This window comes from Pleurodeles waltl, chromosome 4_1 (assembly GCF_031143425.1).
Source record: "Pleurodeles waltl isolate 20211129_DDA chromosome 4_1, aPleWal1.hap1.20221129, whole genome shotgun sequence".
NCBI lineage: Eukaryota > Metazoa > Chordata > Amphibia > Caudata > Salamandridae > Pleurodeles > Pleurodeles waltl.
The window spans coordinates 458,289,300-458,311,306 of record NC_090442.1 but is presented as its reverse complement, the minus strand read 5'-3'; the positions used below and the strand labels follow the sequence as shown (position 1 = coordinate 458,311,306).

General features: G+C 48.6%; 1 protein-coding gene across 1 annotated transcript in view; it reads left to right on the top strand.

Moving 5' to 3' along the window:
* Nucleotides 1–22,007, top strand: part of HSPA14 (heat shock protein family A (Hsp70) member 14) — a 187,752-nt gene that overhangs the window by 37,716 nt on the left and 128,029 nt on the right. Inside the window, exon 8 of the mRNA XM_069228724.1 lies at nucleotides 19,780–19,941. Within this exon, the coding sequence (XP_069084825.1) occupies nucleotides 19,780–19,941 (162 nt within the window). The remainder of the gene's footprint in view (nucleotides 1–19,779; nucleotides 19,942–22,007) is intronic.

Below are 22,007 nucleotides of genomic sequence, written 5' to 3'. Positions count from 1 at the left end.
ATGGATTCCCAGTGGGGCAGGTGATGGCGAATTCTGCACCCAACTGGTCCCGGATGGTCCGACAGACTAAGAAGGTTCGAGGCAGAGAAGGGGGTGGGGGTGGACTGGGCAGCCCCCTTAATCTCTAATTCCGCAGCCGTGCAGGAGCTGTACAGCATGCACAGGTCACTGTCCTGGTGGAAAGGAACACGGTTGAGTGCCCCTTCCGTAGTCGCGAAAGGCGGACTGTTGGAGGTGAGGAGCAGTTGCGAGGCCAAGGGACTGAGCCGTAGCCCAGGAATCCTTAAGGCGCTTGAGCGCTGAGTCCGCTTTGTCTCCATAGAGATGGGTGCTGACCTCCACAGGAGGAAGCTCGAGGTCCAAAACCTCAGCAACCCTTCTCACCACCATTGAGTGTGACGCTTCCTCCTCCGTAGCCACAGTAGGGGGGAGAAAGCTTGTCAGTGTAAGAGGAGGTGTCCAACCCACTGGCATCACCCAAATCCTGAACCCAGTCCATGTCAGGTTCAAGCTGGTATTCTGAAGGCTCCAGCAGCCCCTCTACACTATCCCCATAGCAATAGGGTCAGGATCAACCCTAGGCCCAGTAGAGCCCATGGATAACCGAAACGGTGTTGAGCGACCATGTTCTGGCTCCGGGTCGTCGGGAATTAGTATAGGGTTGACGTCAATTGTGGGCCCAACCAACTCAGGAGCGTCGACATCTGACCCGGCGCTGGGAAGGTTGCGTTGGCACGACCGGCATCGGGACGGATCCGGAACCGAATCCAGAGGTACCCTCGGGAGTTGGGACCAAAGCCGATGACTTGGGACCAGAGGGGGGCCCGCACTGACTTTCCTGGGCCCAAAGGCACAGAGGGTGGGCCGATCTGCCCAAATATGAGACGCATGGCCTCATAAAATTCCTTAAGTTGGGCAGGGGTGGCACTGGCTCCAGAGAAGTCAGGGAGGTGCGGAGCAGACCCAGATGGAGGCTCCAAAGACGGAGGCCTAGAGCATTGACACTCTTCCCGTGTCCCGTCGTCCGAGCGATGGGGTGAAGAAGAAGAAGACCAAACGTTGTTCGACAACTTCTGCTTCTTGTGACCCGAAAATCAGATGACATGGACGACGAAGAGTGGTGATGACTCAGCGACTGGTCTCCTGACCTTCCTCTCAATCGAGACCGGGAGCGACACAGAGTTGAGTGATACTCGGAGCATGACTTCAGGTCGTGGTCACGCTCCAGACACCAGAGGCAGACGAGGTACAGATTCGTCACCGACATCATTCGGTGTCAGGAGTCTCAGGGCTTGAATCCGGTCTTACGGGACATCCCTCGACGCATTAAAACTCATCAAAAGCTAATTGGCAAAAGTGTCAGTCAGTCGAAAATAACTGGTGTAGCTCTTCTCCGGATCTGCACATAGGCTGGCATGGAAAGAAAAGAACTGACGTAAGCGCGCCATGGTGTTGCCTATATACAACCGCAACATCATCATGGTGAATACAACACAACGATGCCCGCAGAGTCTACTGAAGCCACCTAACGGCGCGCAGGGGTACTGCTCAAAGAAAAATCTCCAGATCCATTCTGACGCCTGGGGGATATTCTAAGGTAAGGAATCTGCAACTAGAAGTCTCTATCAGATATGTGCTTTTAACATTTCTTAACACCAAAACATCTCACTTGTCGTTTTTGCTGTGGAAAAGTTAACCCTATTAGCTACTAGAGAGTTATCAGCTGACATCTCAGTGTGGCTTACTTCTGAATGGGGCTACTAAAATGGATACTTCAAGGTATCAAAATAATCACTGCATTAAACCAGACTTGATGCCCAAGTCAAACTTAGTGTCATTTTTAAGGAAATGCAACTTTTAGAAAGTTGTCCCTTTATTGTCCAGTTTGTCCAGTGGCCTCTCACAATTGCCAGCCAACAGACAGCCTTCTGCCCTCCTGGGGAGTCATGTGAACGACTCCCAGGTGCTGAAACAATAGAAGCCTGTTAAAGGGAGAGGTGTACCTCCCTCTTGAAGGAAGACACTCAAGGTGTTGGCCCAAAAGGCGAGCTTCAAAGGCCTCCTGAAGGTTTCCCCTTTGTTCAGGTAGTTCAGGGTGGCAGTGGGAACAGAGAGATGATGAAACCAGTGACCAAACAGGTTCTCCTGTTTGTTGCCCACAAGTAGCCACACCTCTAGGGTGGGGGTACCAAGCTCCTAACATCTAAGGAAGGGTTCAGACAACTTGAGATTGGGAATAATAGTGCACTCTGGGGTTGCTATATGCTACACATAGCCAGAAGTCATCTCAGAAGGCAAGGATGCTAGTAGCCCATTGTTTAGTGACTGCCTAATCCCCCAGGGCACTTTCTTGTCATAAAAATGCCACCATGAACTTCAAATAATGACAATTGAAGAAGGGACCGAAAGACTGCCCTGCTTGACTCCTGGATCTGGCAGGAGAGGCTGCACCGACTGCTGCTGCCACACCTTGGGCTAGCAAAAAGAGGACTGTGCCTGTGTGTAGGAAGTTGGCTCTGTATGTGCTATTTCAAAGTAAGGAATAGCATGCACAGAGTCCAAGGGTTCCCCTTAGAGGTAAAATAGTGGTAGAAATAGATAATACTAATGCTCTATTTTGTGGTAGTGTGGTCGAGCAGTAGGCTTATCCAAGGAGTAGTGTTAAGCATTTGTTGTACATACACATAGACAATAAATGAGGTACACACACTCAGAGACAAATCCAGCCAATAGGTTTTTATATAGAAAAATATCTTTTCTTAGTTTATTTTAAGAACCACAGGTTCAAATTCTACATGTAATATCTCATTCGAAAGGTATTGCAGGTAAGTACTTTAGGAACTTCAAATCATCAAAATTGCATGTATACTTTTCAAGTTATTCACAAATAGCTGTTTTAAAAGTGGACACTTAGTGCAATTTTCACAGTTCCTAGGGGAGGTAAGTATTTGTTAGGTTAACCAGGTAAGTAAGACACTTACAGGGCTTAGTTCTTGGTCCAAGGTAGCCCACCGTTGGGGGTTCAGAGCAACCCCAAAGTCACCACACCAGCAGCTCAGGGCCGGTCAGGTGCAGAGTTCAAAGTGGTGCCCAAAACACATAGGCTAGAATGGAGAGAAGGGGGTGCCCCGGTTCCGGTCTGCTTGCAGGTAAGTACCCGCGTCTTCGGAGGGCAGACCAGGGGGGTTTTGTAGGGCACCGGGGGGGACACAAGCCCACACAGAAATTTCACCCTCAGCAGCGCGGGGGCGGCCGGGTGCAGTGTAGAAACAAGCGTCGGGTTTGTAATGGAAGTCAATGGGAGATCTAGGGATCTCTTCAGCGCTGCAGGCAGGCAAGGGGGGGGTTCCTCGGGGAAACCTCCACTTGGGCAAGGGAGAGGGACTCCTGGGGGTCACTCCTCCAGTGAAAGTCCTGTCCTTCAGGTCCTGGGGGCTGCGGGTGCAGGGTCTCTCCCAGGTGTCGGGACTTAGGATTCAAAGAGTCGCGGTCAGGGGAAGCCTCGGGATTCCCTCTGCAGGCGGCGCTGTGGGGGCTCAAGGGGGACAGGTTTTTGTACTCACAGTCTTAGAGTAGTCCTGGGGTCCCTCCTGAGGTGTTGGATCGCCACCAGCCGAGTCGGGGTCGCCGGGTGCAGTGTTGCAAGTCTCACGCTTCTTGCGGGGAGCTTGCAGGGTTCTTTAAAGCTGCTGGAAACAAAGTTGCAGCTTTTCTTGGAGCAGGTCCGCTGTCCTCGGGAGTTTCTTGTCTTTTTGAAGCAGGGGCAGTCCTCAGAGGATGTCGAGGTCGCTGGTCCCTTTGGAAGTCGTCGCTGGAGCAGGATCTTTGGAAGGCAGGAGACAGGCCGGTGAGTTTCTGGAGCCAAGGCAGTTGTCGTCTTCTGGTCTTCCTCTGCAGGGGTTTTTCAGCTAGGCAGTCCTTCTTCTTGTAGTTGCAGGAATCTAATTTTCTAGGGTTCAGGGTAGCCCTTAAATACTAAATTTAAGGGCGTGTTTAGGTCTGGGGGGTTAGTAGCCAATGGCTACTAGCCCTGAGGGTGGGTACACCCTCTTTGTGCCTCCTCCCAAGGGGAGGGGGTCACAATCCTAACCCTATTGGGGGAATCCTCCATCTGCAAGATGGAGGATTTCTAAAAGTAAGAGTCACCTCAGCTCAGGACACCTTAGGGGCTGTCCTGACTGGCCAGTGACTCCTCCTTGTTGCTTTCTTTGTTCCCTCCAGCCTTGCCGCCAAAAGTGGGGGCCGTGGCCGGAGGGGGCGGGCAACTCCACTAAGCTGGAGTGCCCTGCTGGGCTGTGACAAAGGGGTGAGCCTTTGAGGCTCACCGCCAGGTGTTACAGCTCCTGCCTGGGGGAGGTGTTAGCATCTCCACCCAGTGCAGGCTTTGTTACTGGCCTCAGAGTGACAAAGGCACTCTCCCCATGGGGCCAGCAACATGTCTCTAGTGTGGCAGGCTGCTGGAACCAGTCAGCCTACACAGATAGTTGGTTAAGTTTCAGGGGGCACCTCTAAGGTGCCCTCTGTGGTGTATTTTACAATAAAATGTACACTGGCATCAGTGTGCATTTATTGTGCTGAGAAGTTTGATACCAAACTTCCCAGTTTTCAGTGTAGCCATTATGGTGCTGTGGAGTTCGTGTTTGACAGACTCCCAGACCATATACTCTTATGGCTACCCTGCACTTACAATGTCTAAGGTTTTGTTTAGACACTGTAGGGGTACCATGCTCATGCACTGGTACCCTCACCTATGGTATAGTGCACCCTGCCTTAGGGCTGTAAGGCCTGCTAGAGGGGTGTCTTACCCATACTGCATAGGCAGTGAGAGGCTGGCATGGCACCCTGAGGGGAGTGCCATGTCGACTTACTCGTTTTGTCCTCACTAGCACACACAAGCTGGCAAGCAGTGTGTCTGTGCTGAGTGGGAGGTCTCCAGGGTGGCATAAGACATGCTGCAGCCCTTAGAGACCTTCCTTGGCATCAGGGCCCTTGGTACTAGAAGTACCAGTTACAAGGGACTTATCTGGATGCCAGGGTCTGCCAATTGTGGATACAAAAGTACAGGTTAGGGAAAGAACACTGGTGCTGGGGCCTGGTTAGCAGGCCTCAGCACACTTTCAATTGTAAACATAGCATCAGCAAAGGCAAAAAGTCAGGGGGCAACCATGCCAAGGAGGCATTTCCTTACACAAGCCCCCCCCCCAAACGAAAGAGGATGAGACTAACCTTTCCCAAGAGAGTCTTCATTTTCTAAGTGGAAGAACCTGGAAAGGCCATCTGCATTGGCATGGGCAGTCCCAGGTCTGTGTTCCACTATAAAGTCCATTCCCTGTAGGGAGATGGACCACCTCAACAGTTTAGGATTTTCACCTTTCATTTGCATCAGCCATTTGAGAGGTCTGTGGTCAGTTTGAACTAGGAAGTGAGTCCCAAAGAGGTATGGTCTCAGCTTCTTCAGGGACCAAACCACAGCAAAGGCCTCCCTCTCAATGGCACTCCAACGCTGCTCCCTGGGGAGTAACCTCCTGCTAATGAAAGCAACAGGCTGGTCAAGGCCATCATCATTTGTTTGGGACAAAACTGCCCCTATCCCATGTTCAGAGGCATCAGTCTGCACAATGAACTGCTTAGAATAATCTGGAGCTTTTAGAACTGGTGCTGAGCACATTGCTTGTTTCAGGGTGTCAAAGGCCTGTTGGCATTCCACAGTCCAGTTCACTTTCTTGGGCATTTTCTTGGAGGTGAGTTCAGTGAGGGCTGTCACAATGGATCCATATCCCTTCACAAACCTCCGGTAATACCCAGTCAAGCCAAGGAATGCCCTGACTTGAGTCTGGGTTTTTGGAGCTACCCAGTCCAGAATAGTCTGGATCTTGGGTTGGAGTGGCTGAACTTGGCCTCCACCTACAAGGTGTCCCAAGTAAACCACAGTTCCCTGCCCTATCTGGCATTTGGATGCCTTGATAGAGAGGCCTGCAGATTGCAGAGCCTTCAAAACCTTCTTCAGGTGGACCAGGTGATCCTGCCAGGTGGAGCTAAAGACAGCAATATCATCAAGATAAGCTGTGCTAAAGGACTCCAAGCCAGCAAGGACTTGATTCACCAACCTTTGGAACGTGGCAGGGGCATTCTTTAAACCAAAGGGCATAACAGTAAACTGATAATGCCCATCAGGTGTGGAGAATGCTGTTTTCTCTTTTGCTCCAGGTGCCATTTTTATTTGCCAGTACCCTGCTGTCAAGTCAAAGGTACTTAAGAATTTGGCAGCACCTAATTTATCTATGAGCTCATCAGCTCTTGGAATTGGATGAGCATCTGTCTTGGTGACAGAATTGAGCCCTCTGTAGTCCACACAAAACCTCATCTCTTTCTTTCCATCTTTGGTGTGAGGTTTGGGGACTAAGACCACTGGGCTAGCCCAGGGGCTGTCAGAGCGCTCAATTACTCCCAAGTCCAGCATCTTGTGGACTTCCACCTTGATGCTTTCTTTAACATGGTCAGACTGTCTAAAGATTTTGTTTTTGACAGGCATGCTGTCTCCTGTGTCCACATCATGGGTACACAGGTGTGTCTGACCAGGGGTTAAGGAGAAGATTTCAGGAAACTGTTGTAGGACTCTCCTACAATCAGCTTGCTGTTGGCCAGAGAGGGTGTCTGAGTAGATCACTCCATCTACTGTGCCATCTTTTGGGTCTGATGACAGAAGATCAGGGAGAGGTTCACTGTAGGAAGTTGGCTCTGTATGTGCTATTTCAAAGTAAGGAATAGCATGCACAGAGTCCAAGGGTTCCCCTTAGAGGTAAAATAGTGGTAAAAATAGATAATACTAATGCTCTATTTTGTGGTAGTGTGGTCGAGCAGTAGGCTTATCCAAGGAGTAGTGTTAAGCATTTGTTGTACATACACATAGACAATAAATGAGGTACACACACTCAGAGACAAATCCAGCCAATAGGTTTTTATATAGAAAAATATCTTTTCTTAGTTTATTTTAAGAACCACAGGTTCAAATTCTACATGTAATATCTCATTCGAAAGGTATTGCAGGTAAGTACTTTAGGAACATTAAATCATAAAAATTGCATGTATACTTTTCAAGTTATTGACAAATAGCTGTTTTAAAAGTGGACACTTAGTGCAATTTTCACAGTTCCTAGGGGAGGTAAGTTTTTGTTAGTTTTACCAGGTAAGTAAGACACTTACAGGGTTCAGTTCTTGGTCCAAGGTAGCCCACCGTTGGGGGTTCAGAGCAACCCCAAAGTCACCACACCAGCAGCTCAGGGCCGGTCAGGTGCAGAGTTCAAAGTGGTGCCCAAAACACATAGGCTAGAATGGAGAGAAGGGGGTGCCCCGGTTCCGGTCTGCTTGCAGGTAAGTACCCGCGTCTTCGGAGGGCAGACCAGGGGGGTTTTGTAGGGCACCGGGGGGGACACAAGCCCACACAGAAATTTCACCCTCAGCAGCGCGGGGGCGGCCGGGTGCAGTGTAGAAACAAGCGTCGGGTTTGTAATGGAAGTCAATGGGAGATCTAGGGATCTCTCCAGCGCTGCTGGCAGGCAAGGGGGGGGTTCCTCGGGGAAACCTCCACTTGGGCAAGGGAGAGGGACTCCTGGGGGTCACTCCTCCAGTGAAAGTCCGGTCCTTCAGGTCCTGGGGGCTGCGGGTGCAGGGTCTCTCCCAGGTGTCGGGACTTTGGATTCAAAGAGTCGCGGTCAGGGGAAGCCTCGGGGATTCCCTCTGCAGGCGGCGCTGTGGGGGCTCAGGGGGGACAGGTTTTTGTACTCACAGTCTTAGAGTAGTCCTGGGGTCCCTCCTGAGGTGTTGGATCGCCACCAGCCGAGTCGGGGTCGCCGGGTGCAGTGTTGCAAGTCTCACGCTTCTTGCGGGGAGCTTGCAGGGTTCTTTAAAGCTGCTGGAAACAAAGTTGCAGCTTTTCTTGGAGCAGGTCCGCTGTCCTCGGGAGTTTCTTGTCTTTTTGAAGCAGGGGCAGTCCTCAGAGGATGTCGAGGTCGCTGGTCCCTTTGGAAGGCGTCGCTGGAGCAGGATCTTTGGAAGGCAGGAGACAGGCCGGTGAGTTTCTGGAGCCAAGGCAGTTGTCGTCTTCTGGTCTTCCTCTGCAGGGGTTTTTCAGCTAGGCAGTCCTTCTTCTTGTAGTTGCAGGAATCTAATTTTCTAGGGTTCAGGGTAGCCCTTAAATACTAAATTTAAGGGCGTGTTTAGGTCTGGGGGGTTAGTAGCCAATGGCTACTAGCCCTGAGGGTGGGTACACCCTCTTTGTGCCTCCTCCCAAGGGGAGGGGGTCACAATCCTAACCCTATTGGGGGAATCCTCCACCTGCAAGATGGAGGATTTCTAAAAGTCAGTCACCTCAGCTCAGGACACCTTAGGGGCTGTCCTGACTGGCCAGTGACTCCTCCTTGTTGCTTTCTTTGTTCCCTCCAGCCTTGCCGCCAAAAGTGGGGGCCGTGGCCGGAGGGGGCGGGCAACTCCACTAAGCTGGAGTGCCCTGCTGGGCTGTGACAAAGGGGTGAGCCTTTGAGGCTCACCGCCAGGTGTTACAGCTCCTGCCTGGGGGAGGTGTTAGCATCTCCACCCAGTGCAGGCTTTGTTACTGGCCTCAGAGTGACAAAGGCACTCTCCCCATGGGGCCAGCAACATGTCTCTAGTGTGGCAGGCTGCTGGAACCAGTCAGCCTACACAGATAGTCGGATAGGTTTCAGGGGGCACCTCTAAGGTGCCCTCTGGGGTGTATTTTACAATAAAATGTACACTGGCATCAGTGTGCATTTATTGTGCTGAGAAGTTTGATACCAAACTTCCCAGTTTTCAGTGTAGCCATTATGGTGCTGTGGAGTTCGTGTTTGACAGACTCCCAGACCATATACTCTTATGGCTACCCTGCACTTACAATGTCTAAGGTTTTGTTTAGACACTGTAGGGGTACCATGCTCATGCACTGGTACCCTCACCTATGGTATAGTGCACCCTGCCTTAGGGCTGTAAGGCCTGCTAGAGGGGTGTCTTACCTATACTGCATAGGCAGTGAGAGGCTGGCATGGCACCCTGAGGGGAGTGCCATGTCGACTTACTCGTTTTGTCCTCACTAGCACACACAAGCTGGCAAGCAGTGTGTCTGTGCTGAGTGAGAGGTCTCCAGGGTGGCATAAGACATGCTGCAGCCCTTAGAGACCTTCCTTGGCATCAGGGCCCTTGGTACTAGAAGTACCAGTTACAAGGGACTTATCTGGATGCCAGGGTCTGCCAATTGTGGATACAAAAGTACAGGTTAGGGAAAGAACACTGGTGCTGGGGCCTGGTTAGCAGGCCTCAGCACACTTTCAATTGTAAACATAGCATCAGCAAAGGCAAAAAGTCAGGGGGCAACCATGCCAAGGAGGCATTTCCTTACACAACCCCCCCCCCCAAACGAAAGAGGATGAGACTAACCTTTCCCAAGAGAGTCTTCATTTTCTAAGTGGAAGAACCTGGAAAGGCCATCTGCATTGGCATGGGCAGTCCCAGGTCTGTGTTCCACTATAAAGTCCATTCCCTGTAGGGAGATGGACCACCTCAACAGTTTAGGATTTTCACCTTTCATTTGCATCAGCCATTTGAGAGGTCTGTGGTCAGTTTGAACTAGGAAGTGAGTCCCAAAGAGGTATGGTCTCAGCTTCTTCAGGGACCAAACCACAGCAAAGGCCTTCCTCTCAATGGCACTCCAACGCTGCTCCCTGGGGAGTAACCTCCTGCTAATGAAAGCAACAGGCTGGTCAAGGCCATCATCATTTGTTTGGGACAAAACTGCCCCTATCCCATGTTCAGAGGCATCTGTCTGCACAATGAACTGCTTAGAATAATCTGGAGCTTTTAGAACTGGTGCTGAGCACATTGCTTGTTTCAGGGTGTCAAAGGCCTGTTGGCATTCCACAGTCCAGTTCACTTTCTTGGGCATTTTCTTGGAGGTGAGCTCAGTGAGGGCTGTCACAATGGATCCATATCCCTTCACAAACCTCCTGTAGTACCCAGTCAAGCCAAGGAATGCCCTGACTTGAGTCTGGGTTTTCGGAGCTACCCAGTCCAGAATAGTCTGGATCTTGGGTTGGAGTGGCTGAACTTGGCCTCCACCTACAAGGTGGCCCAAGTAAACCACAGTTCCCTGCCCTATCTGGCATTTGGATGCCTTGATAGAGAGGCCTGCAGATTGCAGAGCCTTCAAAACCTTCCTCAGGTGGACCAGGTGATCCTGCCAGGTGGAGCTAAAGACAGCAATATCATCAAGATAAGCTGTGCTAAAGGACTCCAAGCCAGCAAGGACTTGATTCACCAACCTTTGGAAGGTGGCAGGGGCATTCTTTAAACCAAAGGGCATAACAGTAAACTGATAATGCCCATCAGGTGTGGAGAATGCTGTCTTTTCTTTTGCTCCAGGTGCCATTTTTATTTGCCAGTACCCTGCTGTCAAGTCAAAGGTACTTAGAAATTTGGCAGCACCTAATTTATCAATGAGCTCATCAGCTCTTGGAATTGGATGGGCATCTGTCTTGGTGACAGAATTGAGCCCTCTGTAGTCCACACAAAACCTCATCTCTTTCTTTCCATCTTTGGTGTGAGGTTTGGGGACTAAGACCACTGGGCTAGCCCAGGGGCTGTCAGAGCGCTCAATCACTCCCAATTCCAGCATCTTGTGGACTTCCACCTTGATGCTTTCCTTAACATGGTCAGACTGTCTGAAGATTTTGTTCTTGACAGGCATGCTGTCTCCTGTGTCCACATCATGGGTACACAGGTGTGTCTGACCAGGGGTTAGGGAGAAAAGCTCAGGAAACTGTTGTAGGACTCTCCTACAATCAGCCTGCTGTTGGCCAGAGAGGGTGTCTGAGTAGATCACTCCATCTACTGTGCCATCTTTTGGGTCTGATGACAGAAGATCAGGGAGAGGTTCACTCTCTGCCTCCTGATCCTCATCTGTTACCATCAACAGATTCACATCAGCCCTGTCATGGAAGAGCTTAAGGCGGTTCACATGGATCACCCTCTTGGGGCTCCTGCTTGTGCCCAGGTCCACCAGGTAGGTGACCTGACTCTTCCTTTCTAGTACTGGGTAAGGGCCACTCCATTTGTCCTGGAGTGCCCTGGGAGCCACAGGCTCCAGAACCCAGACTTTCTGCCCTGGTTGGAACTCAACCAGTGCAGCCTTTTGGTCATACCAAAACTTCTGGAGTTGTTGGCTGGCCTCAAGGTTTTTGGTTGCCTTTTCCATGTACTCTGCCATTCTAGAGCGAAGGCCAAGTACATAGTCCACTATGTCCTGTTTAGGCTCATGGAGAGGTCTCTCCCAGCCTTCTTTAACAAGGGCAAGTGGTCCCCTTACAGGATGACCAAACAGAAGTTCAAAGGGTGAGAACCCTACTCCCTTCTGTGGTACTTCCCTGTAAGCGAAAAGCAGACATGGCAGGAGGACATCCCATCTCCTTTTGAGTTTTTCTGGGAGCCCCATGATCATGCCCTTTAATGTCTTGTTGAATCTCTCAACTAAGCCATTAGTTTGTGGATGGTAAGGTGTAGTGAATTTATAAGTCACTCCACACTCATTCCACATGTGCTTTAGATATGCTGACATGAAGTTGGTACCTCTGTCAGACACCACCTCCTTAGGGAAACCCACTCTGGTAAAGATACCAATGAGGGCCTTGGCTACTGCAGGGGCAGTAGTCGACCTAAGGGGAATAGCTTCAGGATACCTGGTAGCATGATCCACTACTACCAGGATATACATATTTCCTGAGGCTGTGGGAGGTTCTAGTGGACCAACTATGTCCACACCCACTCTTTCAAAGGGCACCCCCACCACTGGAAGTGGAATGAGGGGGGCCTTTGGATGCCCACCTGTCTTACCACTGGCTTGACAGGTGGGGCAGGAGAGGCAAAACTCCTTAACCATGTTGGACATATTGGGCCAGTAGAAGTGGTTGACTAACCTCTCCCACGTCTTGGTTTGTCCCAAATGTCCAGCAAGGGGAATGTCATGGGCCAATGTTAGGATGAACTTCCTGAACAGCTGAGGCACTACCACTCTCCTAGTGGCACCAGGTTTGGGGTCTCTGGCCTCAGTGTACAGGAGTCCATCTTCCCAATAGACCCTATGTGTTCCATTTTTCTTGCCTTTGGACTCTTCAGCAGCTTGCTGCCTAAGGCCTTCAAGAGAGGGACAGGTTTCTTGTCCCTTACACAGCTCCTCCCTTGAGGGTCCCCCTGGGCCTAAGAGCTCAACCTGATAAGGTTCAAGCTCCAAAGGCTCAGTTCCCTCAGAGGGCAGAACTTCTTCCTGAGAAGAGAGGTTCCCTTTCTTTTGCTGTGTTGCAGTTGGTCTCCCAACTGACTTCCCTGTTCTCTTGGTAGGCTGGGCCATTCTTCCAGACTCCAGCTCTACTTGTTCACCCTGTGCCTTGCATTGTGCTCTTGTTTTCACACACACCAGTTCAGGGATACCCAGCATTGCTGCATGGGTTTTTAGCTCTACCTCAGCCCATGCTGAGGACTCCAGGTCATTTCCAAGCAGACAGTCCACTGGGATATTTGAGGAGACCACCACCTGTTTCAGGCCATTGACCCCTCCCCATTCTAAAGTAACCATTGCCATGGGATGTACTTTTCTCTGATTGTCAGCGTTGGTGACTGTGTAAGTTTTTCCAGTCAGGTATTGGCCAGGGGAAACCAGTTTCTCTGTCACCATGGTGACACTGGCACCTGTATCCCTCAGGCCCTCTATTCTAGTCCCATTAATTAAGAGTTGCTGTCTGTATTTTTGCATGTTAGGCGGCCAGACAGCTAGTGTGGCTAAATCCACCCCACCCTCAGAAACTAGAGTAGCTTCAGTGTGGACCCTGATTTGCTCTGGGCACACTGTTGATCCCACTTGGAGACTAGCCATACCAGTGTTACCTGGATGGGAGTTTGGAGTGGAACCTTTCTTGGGACAGGCCTTGTCTCCAGTTTGGTGTCCATGCTGTTTACAGCTATGACACCAGGCCTTTTTGGGATCAAAGTTTTTACCCTTGTACCCATTGTTTTGTGAAGAGGCTCTGGGCCCACCCTCCTGTGCAGGTTTTTGGGGGCCTGTAGAAGACTCTTTACTATTTTTAGTTTTGGTTGTCTCATCACCCTTCCCCTGGGGAGTCTTTGTGACCCCTTTCTTTTGGTCACCCCCTGTTGAAGTCTTGGACACCCTTGTCTTGACCCAATGGTCCGCCTTCTTTCCCAATTCTTGGGGAGAAATTGGTCCTAGGTCTACCAGATGCTGATGCAGTTTATCATTGAAACAATTACTTAACAGGTGTTCTTTCACAAATAAATTGTACAGCCCATCATAATTACTTACACCACTGCCTTGAATCCAACCATCTAGTGTTTTCACTGAGTAGTCTACAAAGTCAACCCAGGTCTGGCTCGAGGATTTTTGAGCCCCCCTGAATCTAATCCTATACTCCTCAGTGGAGAATCCAAAGCCCTCAATCAGGGTACCCTTCATGAGGTCATAAGATTCTGCATCTTGTCCAGAGAGTGTGAGGAGTCTATCCCTACACTTTCCTGTGAACATTTCCCAAAGGAGAGCACCCCAGTGAGATCTGTTCACTTTTCTGGTTACACAAGCCCTCTCAAAAGCTGTGAACCATTTGGTGATGTCATCACCATCTTCATATTTAGTTACAATCCCTTTAGGGATTTTCAACATGTCAGGAGAATCTCTGACCCTATTTATGTTGCTGCCACCATTGATGGGTCCTAGGCCCATCTCTTGTCTTTCCCTCTCTATGGCTAGGATCTGTCTTTCCAAAGCCAATCTTTTGGCCATCCTGGCTAACTGGATGTCCTCTTCACTGGGGCTATCCTCAGTGATTTCAGAGGTGTTGGTCTCTCCTGTGAGGGAACCAGCATCTCTGACTATTATTTTAGGAGTCAGGGTTTGAGGGACCCTGTTCTCCCTAGATAGGACTGGTAGGGGGGAATTATCCTCCAAGTCACTATCCTCTTCCTCTGAGTTGCCACCCTCAGAGGGGTTGGCCTTTTCAAACTCTGCCAAAAGCTCCTGGAGCTGTATTTTGGTAGGTTTGGGGCCCATTGTTATTTTCTTTATTTTACAGAGTGACCTTAGCTCCCTCATCTTAAGATGGAGGTAAGGTGTGGTGTCGAGTTCCACCACAGTCACATCTGTGCTAGACATTTTGCTTCTAAAAGTTGGAATACTTTTTAAGAATCTACAACTGGTTCTAGAATCTAATTCAAACTTTTACAAACTTTTAAACTCTAAAAGAAATGCTAAACAGGATCTAACACAAGGCCCTAGCAGGTCTTTTAAGAATTTAGAAAACTTTTCAAGTTGCAAAAATCAATTTCTAATGACAATTTTGGAATTTGTCGTGTGATCAGGTATTGGCTGAGTAGTCCAGCAAATGCAAAGTCTTGTATCCCACCGCTGCCACCAATGTAGGAAGTTGGCTCTGTATGTGCTATTTCAAAGTAAGGAATAGCATGCACAGAGTCCAAGGGTTCCCCTTAGAGGTAAAATAGTGGTAAAAATAGATAATACTAATGCTCTATTTTGTGGTAGTGTGGTCGAGCAGTAGGCTTATCCAAGGAGTAGTGTTAAGCATTTGTTGTACATACACATAGACAATAAATGAGGTACACACACTCAGAGACAAATCCAGCCAATAGGTTTTTATATAGAAAAATATCTTTTCTTAGTTTATTTTAAGAACCACAGGTTCAAATTCTACATGTAATATCTCATTCGAAAGGTATTGCAGGTAAGTACTTTAGGAACTTTAAATCATAAAAATTGCATGTATACTTTTCAAGTTATTGACAAATAGCTGTTTTAAAAGTGGACACTTAGTGCAATTTTCACAGTTCCTAGGGGAGGTAAGTTTTTGTTAGTTTTACCAGGTAAGTAAGACACTTACAGGGTTCAGTTCTTGGTCCAAGGTAGCCCACCGTTGGGGGTTCAGAGCAACCCCAAAGTCACCACACCAGCAGCTCAGGGCCGGTCAGGTGCAGAGTTCAAAGTGGTGCCCAAAACACATAGGCTAGAATGGAGAGAAGGGGGTGCCCCGGTTCCGGTCTGCTTGCAGGTAAGTACCCGCGTCTTCGGAGGGCAGACCAGGGGGGTTTTGTAGGGCACCGGGGGGGACACAAGCCCACACAGAAATTTCACCCTCAGCAGCGCGGGGGCGGCCGGGTGCAGTGTAGAAACAAGCGTCGGGTTTGTAATGGAAGTCAATGGGAGATCTAGGGATCTCTCCAGCGCTGCTGGCAGGCAAGGGGGGGGTTCCTCGGGGAAACCTCCACTTGGGCAAGGGAGAGGGACTCCTGGGGGTCACTCCTCCAGTGAAAGTCCGGTCCTTCAGGTCCTGGGGGCTGCGGGTGCAGGGTCTCTCCCAGGTGTCGGGACTTTGGATTCAAAGAGTCGCGGTCAGGGGAAGCCTCGGGGATTCCCTCTGCAGGCGGCGCTGTGGGGGCTCAGGGGGGACAGGTTTTTGTACTCACAGTCTTAGAGTAGTCCTGGGGTCCCTCCTGAGGTGTTGGATCGCCACCAGCCGAGTCGGGGTCGCCGGGTGCAGTGTTGCAAGTCTCACGCTTCTTGCGGGGAGCTTGCAGGGTTCTTTAAAGCTGCTGGAAACAAAGTTGCAGCTTTTCTTGGAGCAGGTCTGCTGTCCTCGGGAGTTTCTTGTCTTTTTGAAGCAGGGGCAGTCCTCAGAGGATGTCGAGGTCGCTGGTCCCTTTGGAAGGCGTCGCTGGAGCAGGATCTTTGGAAGGCAGGAGACAGGCCGGTGAGTTTCTGGAGCCAAGGCAGTTGTCGTCTTCTGGTCTTCCTCTGCAGGGGTTTTTCAGCTAGGCAGTCCTTCTTCTTGTAGTTGCAGGAATCTAATTTTCTAGGGTTCAGGGTAGCCCTTAAATACTAAATTTAAGGGCGTGTTTAGGTCTGGGGGGTTAGTAGCCAATGGCTACTAGCCCTGAGGGTGGGTACACCCTCTTTGTGCCTCCTCCCAAGGGGAGGGGGTCACAATCCTAACCCTATTGGGGGAATCCTCCACCTGCAAGATGGAGGATTTCTAAAAGTCAGAGTCACCTCAGCTCAGGACACCTTAGGGGCTGTCCTGACTGGCCAGTGACTCCTCCTTGTTGCTTTCTTTGTTCCCTCCAGCCTTGCTGCCAAAAGTGGGGGCCGTGGCCGGAGGGGGCGGGCAACTCCACTAAGCTGGAGTGCCCTGCTGGGCTGTGACAAAGGGGTGAGCCTTTGAGGCTCACCGCCAGGTGTTACAGCTCCTGCCTGGGGGAGGTGTTAGCATCTCCACCCAGTGCAGGCTTTGTTACTGGCCTCAGAGTGACAAAGGCACTCTCCCCATGGGGCCAGCAACATGTCTCTAGTGTGGCAGGCTGCTGGAACCAGTCAGCCTACACAGATAGTCGGATAGGTTTCAGGGGGCACCTCTAAGGTGCCCTCTGGGGTGTATTTTACAATAAAATGTACACTGGCATCAGTGTGCATTTATTGTGCTGAGAAGTTTGATACCAAACTTCCCAGTTTTCAGTGTAGCCATTATGGTGCTGTGGAGTTCGTGTTTGACAGACTCCCAGACCATATACTCTTATGGCTACCCTGCACTTACAATGTCTAAGGTTTTGTTTAGACACTGTAGGGGTACCATGCTCATGCACTGGTACCCTCACCTATGGTATAGTGCACCCTGCCTTAGGGCTGTAAGGCCTGCTAGAGGGGTGTCTTACCTATACTGCATAGGCAGTGAGAGGCTGGCATGGCACCCTGAGGGGAGTGCCATGTCGACTTACTCGTTTTGTCCTCACTAGCACACACAAGCTGGCAAGCAGTGTGTCTGTGCTGAGTGAGAGGTCTCCAGGGTGGCATAAGACATGCTGCAGCCCTTAGAGACCTTCCTTGGCATCAGGGCCCTTGGTACTAGAAGTACCAGTTACAAGGGACTTATCTGGATGCCAGGGTCTGCCAATTGTGGATACAAAAGTACAGGTTAGGGAAAGAACACTGGTGCTGGGGCCTGGTTAGCAGGCCTCAGCACACTTTCAATTGTAAACATAGCATCAGCAAAGGCAAAAAGTCAGGGGGCAACCATGCCAAGGAGGCATTTCCTTACACTGTGGTTCCTGTCTCGTGAAAAAATTACTCCTGAGCCCCAGACCAAAGAAGTGACTCCAAGGGTCAGTCGGCTGACCCCCTGGAACGGGACCAGGGCCAGCAAAGCTGAAGAATCCCAAATGTGCAAAGCAGTAGACACATTCTGCGAATCTCCACTGACTGGTGCTGAGTGACCCAAGAGAGCATCCTCAGTGGCCAAAAGTTTCACCTGAGTCTGCTACACCCAGGAGTGTTGTCTAAGTCCAGATTGTTCACACCAGCCTTTCACGTAAGGATACCTCTGGCCTCACTCTGTACGGAGATCAGTTGCCCAGCCGGAGCTGGCTTACTGGCTCAGAGATCTTTGAGGGACACTGACCCCAGTTGCTAAAGTTGCCCCACCATATACTCATGGACGAGGAATAACCGCAAGGACACCCCAGTTGACCTCACAGCACCCAGAGCATCTTTCAGCATCCAGCATCTCCAGCATCAGGACAACTCCACTGAAGTCTATGGCAATTTTGCTGTGAAGTGTGGAACTGGACTTGATCCTGCATTGGTGACCAGGTAATTGTGCAAATACTCCTTAGTGACCCTCTGACCTTCTTCCTGCAGAATTTGGTTTCCCCACTCGGGCCAGAGTAACTGAACACAACTCTTTCAAACATTTCAAAATATTACGGGTACCAATGCTTGTTTGCGCTGTGGACTGAAAAGCAAGGATTTACGTTTTACTTTAAAATGTGTATGTCCAAAAGCATTTGATGGATTTTGCTCATCTTGGTGTCTAAAATTAATCAAATATAATCTATTTTTATAAATTGACGTTGGATTTCTTTCATGTTGTGTGACTTTCTTATTTCATTATTCGGTGCTTCTAACTGCTTTATACTGGTTGATTTGTTTAATCCTTGCTGCTTAAAGCTGCAGCTACCCAGGGTTGATCTAGGGTTTTATAAACAAGCCTGACTGGACCCAAGACAGTTTTGCGAGTGGATACACGATAAGGTCATGTAACCATACCATATAATACACCACAATCCTCACATTTTATTTACAGGTAGGTAAAAAAAAAAGATTAGTTTGAATACATATGAAAATACATTTTGGGTCTGAAATATGATTGTAAATATTTTTATAGCTCTTATTTTCCATGTGTAATATTTATAATAACATTCACCCTAATGCCTGCGCTCCGAATGATGTCGGGAACTTCAGAACTCGTCAGGTCTTTGCTTTTCTGCAGTGACTTTCCGCCACAAGGATTTGGGCTTTGTGCTACAGATACACAATTTCCTTTACTGACCGAACCATGGGTTAAAGGCTGAAGCCTCTTATGTAGAGTTTAACATCCCAAAAATTACCCCAAACCCACCTCAATTAAGTTACTTGTACAGATCCAATTTCCGGTTTACCAGACAAGGATCCGGGGGGACAGAGTTCAGTACTACATAGGATCTGCTCTTTCACCCTTTCTTCTTCAACCTCTTGGACAACTGATTAGGAGCTGTGGCTTCCAGATGTTGAGTTATGCTGACAACCTTTGGATCCTCCTGAAGTTCAACAACCCTTCATTCAGCATCACTTTAACTCTTAAAGAATTAATCGCAGTAGAACAGAATTAGATGACCACTAATTTTCTCAAACTCTGTGTTCCAAATACTGTAATCCTTTGTCTGTGACAATTGCTCTGTTTAATCTAAGGCCGTCTGGCCCTTCTCTTCGGGAAATCTTTCTACTAACGTCCCTGTGGGTGTAAATCTTGGGCTCAGGTTTGATCAAGGGTTATAAGTCAAGATACAGATTCAGAAGACTGGGGCCTTGCTTTTATTGCTCACAGCTCCAAAGCAAAAAAGTATATGTAGGAGTCCTAGATATCGGGTCTTGAAGCTTCAGAGGATCCAAAGCACGGCTGTGCGGCTGACCTTTGTAATGTCTTCACAATGCGGCACTCACTGACTGCCTTTTAAGCTCATTGCCTATTCTCAGGTACCTGGGCCTTCTACCAAACAAGCCCTAAACTGCAAAAATACCAAATATTGGTAGCCAGGGTTAGCTTCTACTACCGGAGTGTGCCTCAGGACTTCACACTAAAACCGTTCCCAGGGGTCATGAAGGCAGTAGAAAGAATAAAAGGTGAACCTAGGCGTTTCATTTTGTATTTTGGCTGTTGAGGGGTTGAAGGTAGGACAAAGGTTCAAGCCTGTGACTTCTTTTATGGTCCGTGTTGCATGATTATAGGTCCATTACCACTGGAATGTTGGCAAATCGATATCTATGCATGTGAATCTGTAAAAGATACTCATGCTGGAGCACTACGTTTTCTTCCCTCTTTAATTAAAAGGTATTTGCCCAGGGAAGTGGGAAGGCTCCAAGGGGTAAATCTCTGAATCTGCAGTTTGTGTGTACTAGACCCATCTTGCTGAAAACTGTGTAGCAATATAGAAAAATTGTTGGCTTCCATTCCTAAAGTGTTGTATAACGGTGTAACACAACGCTGGCAGTATCCTGAGCAATTAGAATGCCCCCAAATGGTTGTTTTAGCATTTATTTTATTTGTTTAATAGCCGGGTCATAGTAATGTTTCACACTAATCCATTGTATTCTTTATTTTAATGTTCAAGCAATGTCCTGGTCTATAAGCTGGGTGGATCATCGCTGTCTGTTACCATAATAGAAGTAAACAGTGGGATGTACCGTGTTCTCTCCACAAATACAGACGGAACCATCGGTGGAGTCTACTTCACAGAAGCTCTCTCCCAGCATCTGGCCTCTGAATTTCAAAGGTAAACAGTGATTATCTGATCATGTGCACGTGACTTGTATTGTAACCACAGTGACTTTAAACTTAGCCTGTGGTTTTCTAATTTTCATACTCAACCAGATATGTCACGCATTTTTGTGAAGTTAGACATGTTCCTGTACTGATAGCGAATGTTTAAATGTAAATGTGGTCTTGTAGTTAACTTTCTTATTCTGGACCTTCAAGACCATTTCTATTTCGTGGCACCACCACATGACCATATTTTGTGATCAAGGGTGACCCACTTGGGCACCTGTGCCTTTAGTCTCTAACTGTTAAATGTAGGAGCTCCTGTAGACCATTCAGTGTGGAAAAATACAATACATTCCCTCCTTTGAATTTGTTCTTATATGTATGTGCACTATGAACTTTGAACATAATTAAATATTCTACATGAACATTTTAATCAATGGTTTGTACCATCGTTATGAGAAGAAAGGCTGCCAATATCACATAACCATAGAAATGGAGAGTAGAAAAGAACTCCAGGAAAATTGTTAAGCACCTCCTATGGCACTGGACCACCTTGCACGAGTTCACTGCTTAGATGGTTCAGATGTTTCCCTAACATTCAACTTCAATGTATTTAATCATTAGTTTTTTTATTAATATTACCTATCCCTTTTAAATATGTATATTTTGCCATTGTGTTTCTTCTGGTACAACTGTAGAAGACTAATTTTCACATCCTTTATTTGTGTAGAATTTCGTTAAGACGTCTTTCTGGCCCTTTGTCCTTCGTGATCACAAGTTGGAAGGTTCATGGCAGCTTGATGTCTGCTCAAAATCAACCTTTGACATAACCCTCAGGAGCTCCAGACCCACTTGTGTCTTCTGCAAGCTTCATCCAGGTTTAGGCCATTCAACTGCTTGTACAACTATGCTTACGTTTTGTCCTCATTCTGGTGACAAATGTTTATTGCTAGTGCTCAGTTCAATGCCACAAGGCCCACTGGCAGACTGTGATATTGACATTGTATTGTATCTGTGAGATTTCCATTGCTAAAGTCCACCCCTGTCTCTCTGCCGGTCCACACATAATTGGCAGTTTTCCATTGCCGAATATTTTATAAGATTTAGAGTGGAGAAGAAAAAACAAGAGCAGAATGTCTTAGACCGGGCTTATGACAGGTACTACCGTTATGTGTTTTTAAACGTGAGCTCCCCTGATCTGAGCAACCCCAGTTTTTTGTTTTTTTTTGCCCAACACACACGACAGGTGTGCACACGCACTGAGACCTAGGTTGTGTGAAAGTTTACGACGCCCAGAATGTGGCTCTGTGGTCTGGAGGGTCATCCTCCCAAAGGCTCTGGACTACTGTCTGGAATCCTGCAGCAGTTGTGCCAGCATGCTATTTCTCTGATCTGTCATACAGGACATGCCTTTTTCCTGTTCTTGCAGAGTGAGATGGCTACTGGCTTCACACTGATAAATTTTCACTACCATGAGGTGATTGGTCCTGCTCTGACATCCCTGAGAGAGTGGTGTGTGCACCGAGTGGTGTGAACCCTTATTGATTTGAAGTTTGTGAATGTGAGGCTTTTGGGATCCATTTGATTCACCCCTGCTAAAGCATGACACAAGATGGAGGCTGAGGGAGAGCATCTCTAAACTGTAAGTGTTTTGCTGGCAGTCCTTACGTTTGGGTTTAGTATTAGGTGTAGGAGGATTAAATTATTATCTGTTCCTGATGACCACCACTGGGCTTGATGGAAAGCATGGTGATGTGGAGACCGAGTTCTTTGTTGTGCAGAGGGAACCATTCAGGCATGGTCCGCTCCTAGAAGTCATACTCCCTAAGGCTGATTGTTGCCAGGTGCACGGTCTTCACTATCGATTGTGCTTATGTTTTTGAGTTCAACAGTTTGAGACACCCCTCATGTCTACCTACTGTGGAAACTATCACCTGAAATAAAGATTGTGACTGCTCTGCATATGAGTTCCGATGGCTCTGTGACAACGTTGTTCTCTGCCAGATGCGATGTGTGCAGGCCTATATAGGCACCACCCATGTGTGTTGACACTATATCCTTTCTTTCTGCAGTAAC